General features: G+C 39.8%; 1 protein-coding gene across 1 annotated transcript in view; it reads right to left on the bottom strand.

The window, feature by feature from the left end:
* The window catches only part of otog (otogelin), a 68,116-nt gene that overhangs the window by 18,533 nt on the left and 37,149 nt on the right, over positions 1-12,434 (bottom strand). Inside the window, exons 28-31 of the mRNA XM_040024805.1 lie at positions 10,449-10,619; positions 5,090-5,368; positions 3,607-3,724; positions 2,214-2,293 (exon numbers count right to left, since the gene is read on the bottom strand). Coding sequence (XP_039880739.1) covers positions 2,214-2,293; positions 3,607-3,724; positions 5,090-5,368; positions 10,449-10,619 — 648 coding nt within the window. The remainder of the gene's footprint in view (positions 1-2,213; positions 2,294-3,606; positions 3,725-5,089; positions 5,369-10,448; positions 10,620-12,434) is intronic.

The following is a 12,434-nucleotide window of genomic DNA, read 5'->3' as shown; positions in this document are numbered from 1 at the left end:
TTAAAGGGTGAAGTGTGGGCGTTGATCGTATATACCGGGACAATCGCACATACCTGTATAAAAGAACAGGTATGTGCATTATGCAGGACATCGTTGTTTTAACAACCCTGAAAATGGCAAAGAGACACGCTTACGAAGCACAGTTTAAACTGAAGGCCATCAGCTATGCGGAGGAACATGGAAATCGAGCAGTGGCGAGAGAATTTAAGATTAACGAATCGATGGTTCGCAAATGGAGGAAGCTGGAAAACAAGCTCCGGCAGGTCAAGAAAACGCAGCTGAGTTTCCGCGGACATAAGGCGAGGTGGCTCGAGTTGGAGGAAAGACTCGAGCGGTGGATCATCGAGCAAAGAGCGAGCGGGAGAAGCGTTTCGACGGTCACCATTCGGCTAAAAGCAGTTTCACTAGCTGAAGAGATGAACATTGAACATTTCCAAGGAGGTCCGTCTTGGTGCTTTCGTTTTATGAAACGGTGCCATTTTTCCATCCGGACCAGGACTACGGTAGCGCAGCAACTTCCAGCGGATTATAAGGAAAAGCTGGCCATCTTCCGCTCCTACTGCAGCAAACACATCGGCGACAAAAACATCCAGCCCAGCCACATCACAAACATGGACGAGGTCCCGCTCACTTTTGACATCCCGGTGAGTCACACTGTGGAGAAGAAGGGGACCAGCACGGTAGCGATACGCACAACGGGGTATGAAAAGTCTTCTTTTACTGTTGTGCTTGGCTGCCATGCTAATGGACAGAAACTGCCGCCTATGGTGATTTTTAAGCGAAAGACTTTGCCTAAAGAGAAGTTTCCAGCAGAAATCATCATTAAGGCAAATGAAAAGGGCTGGATGGATGAGGAAATGATGAAAGACTGGCTGAGGGAGGTGTATGTAAGGAGACCAGGTGGTTTTTTCCACGCATCACCATCGCTGTTGATCTGTGACTCTATGCGTGCCCATCTCACAGCTGATGTGAAAAAACTTGTGAAGCAAATGAACTGTGAGCTTGCTGTCATTCCGGGAGGCCTGACATAGGAACTCCAACCGCTGGACATCGGTGTGAACCGCCCGTTCAAAGTAAGGCTGCGAGCGGCCTGGGAGCGATGGATGACCGGTGGAGACCACAGTTTCACTAAGAGTGGAAGGCAGCGCCGGGCGAGTTACGCCACAATTTGCCAATGGATTGTAGATGCTTGGGCTAACATGTCTGCTGGCACTGTTGTTCGAGCTTTCGCAAAAGCCGGCATCGTTTCCGAGGAGCCGCACGGCACGGAAAGTGACTCTGACGGTGAAGACGGTGAACCTGGCATGTTTGATGGAGATTTAGCGCAGCTGTTCAATTCAGACACAGAGGATGAGGACTTTGATGGGTTTGATTGATGATAAAAATGTGAGTACCAAACTTTGTTTTGCTCCTGCTTTATTTTTAAATACGCACACTTGTATGCTTGTGTGTTGTTGATGATGACGATTATTGGTAATAAAAATGTGAGTACCAAACTCAGTTTTGCTCCTGCTTTATTTTTAAATATGCACACTTGTATGCTTGTGTGTTGTTGATGATGACGATTACCGGCAATAGAAATGTGAGTAAGGTACCGAATTCAGGTTTGCTCCCGCTTTATTTTTAAATACGCATACGGTACTTGTATGCGCCCTATGGTCCAGTGCGCCTTATGTGTGTGTTAAATACAGTAAGGGCACACATAACTGAGACTGCGCCTTTTAGCACAGTGCGCCTTATGGTCGTGAAAATACGGTATTACTAAAACCATAGCAATATTAACTATTAACTTGATTAACACAGAGAATTTAATAAGCTATATTACCTAACGCAAATATCAATGTAATTCGCATTTTTCATTTTTGTTATATTACTATATTATTGTGTTGATTTTACCTATAGCTTTTCTATAGGTTGCCTATTAAACAACACCTATTAACAAATTGCAGAAAAGTATATTAATTTTTATAATACAGAAACTAAGGTAAGATTTAAAAATGACAGAACAAAATTTTATGACTAACAGTTGAAACCTTTCAATGACATCCGAACAATATACATATATACCTTAAAAACCTGTTATTAGCTTTATTAGCAAAAATTATCAAGTATCAGTATCAGTGCTTACTAATATTTAAAAAAAACTACCAACTAACTAGTATGTTTAGCCTTTATAAATACTGTTCATCATAAAGTGTTACACAGATACTCACAGTCTTCAATGTACACACACCGATGAGTGACCTCATCCAGGACCATGAGTGGGGGACACACAGGAAGGCAACCCTCCACTCTGAACAGAAAACAATTGACAGCTGAAACTATAAACTCTGCATCGGTACTCAGAGGCCAAAGCATTAAGAGCTGTTAACAAAGGACTGCGCATACAAAATAAATAGAAGGAAAACTAATCAAGGATTTTATTTCTAAAAGAGCAACACTGTCATAATTCTTTTTTTAAACAATATCATGATCAGCATCAGGAAAGTTTCAGCAACATCTCTGAAATAAACTTTAAAAAATACTTCAAAATATTTTTATTAATATTTAAGATCATAAATTGTATGACGGAGCAATAATCCCACATTTCTCTCAAGTATAGTAATGATGGATAGCTCCCATAAGCGTATTTTTGTTGTTGTTGTTGTTGTCGTCATTACAAGATCTTTTATTGTGATTATAAGATCCCAGTTTCATAATTATGTGATTCCCCCCAAGTTCTCATTAAGTCTGAATTGAAAAATGAAATTTGTAAAGTTTCTGTCAGTTCAAACATCAGCTCAGCATTTTCACTAAACATGTATTTGCAAGTAGTCAGGTTGATTAATGTCATACTAGAGTAAAAATAGGATGGCAGTCTGGAAAATCAATGCAATTACAAGTAGTTGTGGCGACCAAGCGTTCACCCAGTGGTTGACTGTGCAACTCTCTGGCCAACCATTTTTGGTTGGAAAGAGATTACACAGAAGAAACTTCACAGTTAACCCAGAGAAAGACAAGCTGCATCGAAACAAGTGAGGCCCAACTCAGACTGACTGCAGTCACTGCTGGATGGGTTGGAGAAAGTTTGCAGGTAAACAAATAGATTGCCATTACACTGCAATCAATCTGAATCAGTCTCCACTGATGAGCACAACTCGTTTCCAGTGTGTCTCTTTGCAGTAGGGAACTTGATTCAATTGGTAGCCAACTGATTGTCCTCTTGTTATATTCCTAAGTAAAAGCAAGGATCCCAAGCGCCTATGTCATTTTGAGGTTAAATTGCTGTGCTGCAGGAACTACATTACCATTCGTGAAAGTGTTTTTGGATTTCTGTTTCAAATCTATGAGGTTTGGTTGGGCTCTGAATGAAAACAGATTTGCAATTTTTGTAAATTTATCACAGCTAATCAGCATATTATCACAAACAGATTGATCTAATTTAATCACAAACTGATACTAGAATGATTCTATCTTATTGCTGATTTGATGCAGCAGAGTCACTTTGTGGATGCACATGCTTGAAGACCTGGTCCCAGTCTTTGAAGTCTTTAATGTATGCGTAGAACTGACTGTTCAAGCTGATAATTCTGGCTGTAATGTTCAGAGTAAAGGGGAAGATCTTACTGTGGGATGGTGATGCAGGCTTCAGCGAATGGGTCGCTGCATGTCTTGAAACAGGGGCTGACGCAGGCGTCGTACCTCCACTGACAGCGAGGAGCTGGTGGGGCATCTGGGTTTGGGCCTGATCAAAAACACACAATACTTATTAAATGCTTAGTAAGCTTAGTAAGCATTATGGTAATATGTGACAGTTTAATCACCCCTAAAGTTACAATGTACACATGGCTGAGAAACAATCAAAACAAGGATTTAGTATCATTCATTCATGCAAATATCATTCATTCTGTAAATTTACATTATGAAACAAAAATAATGCTCATTTTAAATATACAGAAACATGTACAGCATGTTTCTGTATATTAAACATCACATTTTCTATCTGGACTGACTAGAAAAAGATCAACACCATTAGCATGTCTATATCTGGACTGGCATTTACTGCCATCAGCAAATGTTGCTGATATATTTTTAGCATCAGTTATTAGCCTCACTGCCCTGTTAACAGAAAATATGAGCAGAGGAGCCAGTAGTCTTGACCCTTGGCACCACAGAGAAGCAATAACGACCCACTGAATCCTTGCCGGTACCTGAGTCAAAAATATAAAGCAGTAAATTAACCCAAGGTCCCTAAGGTAAACATCTAAATAAACAGGATGTTGATATAGAAGCAAACTGAACTGAGCAAAGAAAACAAGAGCAGATGTAAGATGTAAAAGTGAGGTCAGAGGTCAAATGTCCCATGATATTTGAATGCAAACTATAATGTGATATTTAGAATCCTTACATAACAGTATCATTTCCTAAATGTTGCAAATACAAACCATGTAGAAGAAGAGCAACGTGAACAATCATTCTTTATATGCCAATGTGTTTTCAATACAAATAATGGCAGTAAGAAACATTATGAAACAAGACAAAATAAACAAAATAGCTCTATATAGCATCATTATTATTTTGACCTTCAGATCAATCTGTTAACCTTGAAAGAAAGGCAGAGGTCAGATTTCTAATTCCTAATTCTTAATTTATAATGCTTTTTGTCAATTGTCAACAAGTAAAACTTGAAGTCGACCTTGAAGACCTTTGTGGTTGTAAGGCAAATTTTAATGGATTATTAACACGACTCCCTCTACACTCCTAAAAAGATTTACCAGAATTCATTTAAAACTTTTTGAGCTTTCGTGTTAACAGACAGAAAGAATATCACGCTTGCAAACGCTGCCAAAACAGTCGAGGTAACTAACATCTCTACTGTGATTTAACTCTAGAACATGCTGGAAGTCTGTTTATATGCAAGTCATGGTTCAAGTAAGTCTTTCACGTCAAAAAATTTAGGTTAGAAAAAGTTGTGCTTGTGAGGTCTTAAGCAGCCAGTTTCCAGGTCCAGCCCTGTCATCATGACCGCATTAATTTTTTTGTTATGATCATAAATAAAAAAAATCAGCAACACTGATGATTACTGAGTGTTATGTGATGTGCTGCTGACCTGACAGTTTGAACAGCGTGGCCTTGCGGAAGCTGTCCAAGTGTCTGTATTTGATTAGGTAGAGGCGAGGTACAGCAGCATATAAGAAGAAGCCGGGTTTTGCATGGGACTCGAGTGAGTCATAGCCTGGGATCCAGGTGTTCCTGCGGAGGATGAAGGTGGCTCTTTCCCAGAATGCCTCGCTCTCCTGCCACTTGGCCAACGTCAACTGGCCATTGGGGCTTGCAGACAGGAAGTAGTTTGGCCTGTCAGCTGCCTCAAAGGAAACTCGTGACGTGTCTGAGTAAAAAAAAAGAAAAAAATTCATAAGTATAAAGAAAAGCTCGCAAAGCAGAAGAGCTACTGTGATTATGTTTTTTAAAAGACAAATAAGACAAGTTGCTTGAATTTACCAGTTCTACTTATGCACAGTCACACTCTGGTGTTAAAAAATCTGAATAAGTTGAGGTGAAGTATTCTTAAAAAAACTGAAGAATTAATTAAAGTGTTTGAGGCTTAAAACGGATGAAAAGTGAAAAGTGAAACAAGGTACATCAGTGTGACTTCAAGGCCGAAGCAGAAACGTTAGCATTGATATTGTCATGTTTTTTAATGGCAGGTTATTTCAAGTGTAACATTTCTATCAGCTCAGCAAATATCAGCAAACACAAAAAATGGCTGCTAGTTAAAGGTATTGTATTCCTGATAAGAAATGCAGGACTGGACAGGAAGAATGGCTTTTTTTAAATCAGATATTGGACCTGTATATGATATGAAGGTGTGTTTTTTCATACTGGGAAACATCTTGCCAAACAATAGTACACTAACTTTGTGGTATTGAAAGGTTTCATGAAAGTACTCTGTTGCACTAAGTTGGACTAGTGCACAGTAGCTGCGGTGTTCTCAGTCAGTGTTAGGTTACATCAAGAGATCAAATTAAACTTAAGCTGATGATGCTTAGATTCATTCACTGAATTCAACCTTTATTTCAACTGTTTGCTCTCTAGTATAAATACAGTATAAACAGCATACTGCCACTGTAAGGAACAGCTTTTATATATTATTATTAACACTGAGTTACATACTGTTTAACTCAGTTGTGTAAACCAACAAAGATCAAATTCCTGCTCCTCACATACAAGGTCTTGAATAATCAGTCCCCATTTTATTTTAATGACCTTATAGTACCCTATCACCCTTGCACTGCAGGTTTACTTGTTGTTCCTAGAGTATTTAAAAGTAGAATGGGAAGCAGAGCCTTCAGTTTTCAAGCCCCTCTTCTATGGAACCAGCTTCCAGTCTGGATTCAGGAGACAGACACTATCTCTACTTTTAAGATTAGGCTTCAAACTTTCCTTTTTGCTAAAGCATATAGTTAGGGATGGATCAGGTGACCTTGAATACTCCCTTAGTTATGTTGCAGTAAGTGTAGGCTGCTGGGGGATTCCCATGATGCACTGAGTATTTCTTCTTCAGTCACGTTTCTCACTCACTATGTGTTAATAGACCTCTCTGCATTGAATCATACTTGTTATTAATCTCTGGCTCTCTTCCACAACATGTCTTTTATCCTGTCTTCCTTCTCTCTCCCCAGCCAATCATGGCAGATGACTGCCCCTCCCTGAGCCTGGTTCTGCCAGAGGTTTCTTCTTGTTAAAAGGGAGTTTTTCCTTCCCACTGTTGCCAGCTGACGTGCTTGCTCATAGGGGGTCATATGAAGTTTTTCTCTGTATGTATTATTGTAGGGTCTACCTTACAATATAAAGTGCCTTGAGGTGACTGTTGTTGTGATTTGGAGTTGTATAAATAAAATTGAAAGAAAGAAAGATCCTCATAGCAGCACATTTAACATGGCAGCTGAACACAGCCTTTACACAAAGAAAACCTACTGGTACTCACAATAGAAATTATTTAGTGGTGCAGCTTTATATTCACTTTTTCACCAAAACTGAAGGCCAAAATACAATAGAAGTTTTGAATCCATATTACATGTTCTTACACTTGATTACATTCCTCGGTCCTCTTTTCAAGTGTAAAATAATTTTTAAAGTTTATTAAGTGGGAGAAAATGCGTTTGTATATTGCTTGAAAATAATCCAAAGTGCAGCAGTATCTCAGCTCACATGTGATAAAAAGTGAGACTAGCTTTGGAACAAGCTAGTGTCTTGGCTTGCTCACCAGCCTGCAGCTCAGGTTGCTATATTAGCATTTAGCAATCTGATCTCTGGGCCATGCTACCAATGTAAGTCAATGAGAGTCCATCTCCTCCATCAGTGTTTTCACTGGTCGCACTCAAATCATTCCAAACACTGCCAAACACAAAGGAAACAGTGGAAGATGAGAAAGCCAGCTAGCCTGTTTTCAGTCGCTGCAGAGAGAGATCCTTAGTGAAACTCTGATTTTCTCATTAATGTAAGGTGACGGGATCATGCAGAAAATAAAATGTCAAACACATGTCTGCTATGTAGGAATCGTGCTTTCATCAGGAAAAGAAGTTCAAGCTCAAACTTTAAATTCAAACACTAGAAGGCACCACAAGGCAGTTTTTAAAGCGCTAATAAGCTAACATTAATTATGACGTAAATACCAGCAGTCCCCACCCTTTTTTGCACTATGGACTAGTTTATATCCAACAATATTTTCATGGACCAGCCTTTAAGGGGTCACAGATACAACTAAATAAAACCAGTACCGGTACAAAAAAAAAAAAAAAAAAAAAAAAAAAGATTTATTCATAACACACATGGAAAGGCCCAGGGAAACAGAGTTAACAATAAAAACGATAAAAAAAAAATAATGATAAAAACCAATAAAAAGCCCTGGAAACCATAAATCTCACACCCGAGCTCAACTCTCGTGGGCCGGTACCAAACGACTAACACATGTTTTGGTTTTTGGAACTTTTATGTTCACTATTATTAATAATAAATTTAAAAGGTGTGAGGCAGATAGCATCTGCTCAGCAATGGCCAACCAAACAATGAGTGCAATAGCAACAGCAAGCAACAGCTAAAAGAAGAGAAAACATTGGGTTAACAATTATTTGCTAAAACTTTACAATGTGATAATATATCGCTGCTGTATTTTCAGCTTGATTGCTAAGCTTTGTGTTTTGGAATTGATAGCTGAATATATATAAATAGAGTCTACCACACTTACAGAATAGATATTAAAGTTTGCATTCTTACGCCTTTTTCCTTCGTGTTGTTTTTTTCTTCCAAGAAAAAAGAAACTCCTTGTCCAGTCACCAGAAGGTAAAGAGTCAGAGTTGAGAAACCAGACATTACAGATTTGGCCAAAGAAACGAATTTTTTTTTAAGCTGTGAATTTAACATCAGAGCTCCCCTGTTTAAACAGCTTCCTACTGGCTTTCAACCAGCATACCTGCGTCTCTTTCATTCAGGAGCCTGCTGTACAGGGAGTGCAGAATTATTAGGCAAATGAGTATTTTGTCCACATCATCCTCTTCATGCATGTTGTCTTACTCCAAGCTGTATAGGCTCGAAAGCCTACTACCAATTAAGCATATTAAGTGATGTGCATCTCTGTAATGAGAAGGGGTGTGGTCTAATGACATCAACACCCTATATCAGGTGTGCATAATTATTAGGCAACGTCCTTTCCTTTGGCAAAATGGGTCAAAAGAAGGACTTGACAGGCTCAGAAAAGTCAAAAATAGTGAGATATCTTGCAGAGGGATGCAGCAGTCTCAAAATTGCAAAGCTTCTGAAGCGTGATCATCGAACAATCAAGCGTTTCATTCAAAATAGTCAACAGGGTCGCAAGAAGCGTGTGGAAAAACCAAGGCGCAAAATAACTGCCCATGAACTGAGAAAAGTCAAGCGTGCAGCTGCCAAGATGCCACTTGCCACCAGTTTGGCCATATTTCAGAGCTGCAACATCACTGGAGTGCCCAAAAGCACAAGGTGTGCAATACTCAGAGACATGGCCAAGGTAAGAAAGGCTGAAAGACGACCACCACTGAACAAGACACACAAGCTGAAACGTCAAGACTGGGCCAAGAAATATCTCAAGACTGGTTTTTCTAAGGTTTCATGGACTGATGAAATGAGAGTGAGTCTTGATGGGCCAGATGGATGGGCCCGTGGCTGGATTGGTAAAGGGTAGAGAGCTCCAGTCCGACTCAGACGCCAGCAAGGTGGAGGTGGAGTACTGGTTTGGGCTGGTATCATCAAAGATGAGCTTGTGGGGCCTTTTCGGGTTGAGGATGGAGTCAAGCTCAACTCCCAGTCCTACTGCCAGTTTCTGGAAGACACCTTCTTCAAGCAGTGGTACAGGAAGAAGTCTGCATCCTTCAAGAAAAACATGATTTTCTGCTCCATCACACGCGTCCAAGTAATCCACAGCGTGGCTGGCAAGAAAGGGTATAAAAGAAGAAAAACTAATGACATGGCCTCCTTGTTCATCTGATCTGAACCCCATTGAGAACCTGTGGTCCATCATCAAATGTGAGATTTACAAGGAGGGAAAGCAGTACACCTCTCTGAACAGTGTCTGGGAGGCTGTGGTTGCTGCTGCACGCAATGTTGATGGTGAACAGATCAAAACACTGACAGAATCCATGGATGGCAGGCTTTTGAGTTTCCTTGCAAAGAAAGGTGGCTATATTGGTCGCTGATTTGTTTTTGTTTTGTTTTTGAATGTCAGAAATGTATATTTGTGAATGTGGAGATGTTATATTGGTTTCACTGGTAAAAATAAATAATTGAAATGGGTATATATTTGTTTTTTGTTAAGTTGCCTAATAATTATGCACAGTAATAGTCACCTGCACACACAGATATCCCCCTAAAATAGCTAAAACTAAAAACAAACTAAAAACTACTTCCAAAAACATTCAGCTTTGATATTAATGAGATTTTTGGGTTCATTGAGAACATGGTTGTTGTTCAATAATAAAATTATCCCTCAAAAATACAACTTGCCTAATAATTCTGCACTCCCTGTATTCTGCTGACAGGAAAATATACCACTGTGGTATCTACACAACGATCAAACTTTCCCAAACCCACTACAGAAGATCTCTTTCATGCACTGATACCACCAAACCCTACACTAGTAAAGCAGACACAGACTGTTTTCTACATTGAAAAGAAATGAGTGTAAAATAAAACTATAAAGCTTCTGAACTAACCAGTTTCCCACACTCACTAAATATAAAAACACAAGAAACTTCCTTCCTCTTGGAAGTCATAATTATTGTGAACAGTTGTAATTAAAATGCTGACATCATCATTTGAAATAGAAGAAAAAAAAAAAACTAAATCAGTTTTTTGAGCAGTTATTATTTTGCCTGCAATGAAATGAATCTCTCTCTGTATACAAAGTAAACCTTTTCATTTTAAACAAATTCATTCACCGTGTGGTCGCGCTCTGCTGAGACCAGGTGTCATCATGAACAGCGAGATGATGTCAGGGGTGTCGCTGATGTTGCCACGCTGCAGGAACACAAAGCCGCTGGATTTGCTGGCTGCCAACAGTGTCGTCCGATCCCTGAAGGTAAAGAGCCTGAAGGGACCTTTACCCAGAACTGCAGACAGGCATCCACACTTTATTGTAGGATTTTACCTCTTTGAACTCATAATTTCTCCAACAGCCTAAAAACTGCTGTTCTATCACTGCATAATACTTGACTGTGAGTGGTCATTTCATTAAAGATAATCAATGTTGCACTGCATATTATTGCATTTTAATAATACATTTATACTTCTTTATTAGGGGTGCAACGATATTCGTATCGATATTGAACCGTTCGATACAGTGCTTTCGGTTCGGTACGCATATGTATCGAACAATACAACATTTGTAATTTATTTTATCAATTTTCCTTCTGACGATGCTGTCTGTGTTGAGCGCTCAGTGAATCTGTGTTCGACTACTCCGCCTAGGCTGCACTGTCGAGCGCAGATCCACTGAGCGCTCAACACAGACAGCATAGTCAGAAGGAAGAGCGCAGGGCAAGCTAGCGAGACAGAAGTTAAGCTCTACTTGCAACAGGCAAATTGAACCTCATTCAGATCTGGCGTTTGGAATTATTTTGGTTTTCATGTGACGTATGACCCTGAAGGTAAGCGAGTCATGGACTAAAGTAAAACAGTATGTTGGATGTGCCATGCAATGCTCAATTACATTGGTGTGAACTAGTGTGTTAGCGCAGTTAGCTCGTTAACGTGTTTGCCGTCTAGCCCCATGCACGGAGCGATCGGCGGTAGCTCGTTAACGGAGATTTGCCGTGTTGTGGCGTTAAGGTCATTTCAACGAGATTAACCTGAAAGCACTAGTGGGAACACAACGAATATGACTGCACATTTACGCCGACATCATCCTAGTGCAAAGACAAGTGGAAGCAGACAAAAAAAAGCAAGCATGCTACTAACTTTAGCCGAGTCATTTAGACAGCTGTTAGCACATGATTCTCCTTATGCTGCTGAGAATATAGCCCAGAAGAAGCGGATAGTATAGCTTTTATTTTGGAAAGAGACATTTCTCTGTAATAAACTCTCTTTTCCAAAGATGAGTGATTCCTCAATCAGATACAGGGCTTGCAATATCGCTAGCCCGACGTCCCGGAGCTAGCGATTTTTTCAGTCGGGCTACCAAAATCTATCTCTTCCCTGCCCGTCGGGCTATTGTAGGAAAAATATATGTCAATGCTTTTGCATTCTTTCAGAAATGTAGCTGGGTAATTATGTCATTGGCATCGATGAGCCACTGTCAATATGTGACATATTGAAGTCGCGTTTGAATTTGCGCTTGTTTTTTTGCTTTCACTTTGCAATCGTGCGAACTGTGTATAGAGAGCGACAGCACTGATCTGTGAGTGATGATAATTTGTGCACCAATTCCTCTGACATCGTCTTATTAATCGTTAGCTTACTATGCAAACACGACAAGTGAAATCTCTCGCAGCAAGCTTAAACATGTGAGAGGTTGATCGCGCAGAGAATCGCTGAGCTTATGTGAGTGAGCGTGTAAAAGCATTTCAGTTCTGCTGAGCCAAATAAGACAGGTCAGGGTGAAGAAGTGACAGCCAAAGAAAAGCTTACCACAAAACGGAGAAGTTATGACAAATGAGACTATAAGGCAAAAAGAAAGTGCAGCTTTATGGTTTCATGGACAAAAGAATTTCTGTGGCTGCAATATGACGAGCTAAATAACCAGGGCTGCACATAAGTGGTCCGCAGGTGCGCACTCGCTGTCAAAATAAAAAACACGCACAAGGGTTAGGGTTAAATTTAAAAACTGTACTTTTGAGTTAAAATATATATTTATAATTTTAATAAATGACAAATTAAAAAGGCATGAACATTTTTTTGTATCGAAAAAATATCGAACCGTGACACCA

This window comes from Simochromis diagramma, unplaced genomic scaffold (assembly GCF_900408965.1).
Source record: "Simochromis diagramma unplaced genomic scaffold, fSimDia1.1 OVJJ01000299.1, whole genome shotgun sequence".
Taxonomy (NCBI): domain Eukaryota; kingdom Metazoa; phylum Chordata; class Actinopteri; order Cichliformes; family Cichlidae; genus Simochromis; species Simochromis diagramma.
The sequence above is the reverse complement of the archived record's forward strand: the minus strand, read 5'-3'. Positions and strand labels throughout refer to the sequence as shown.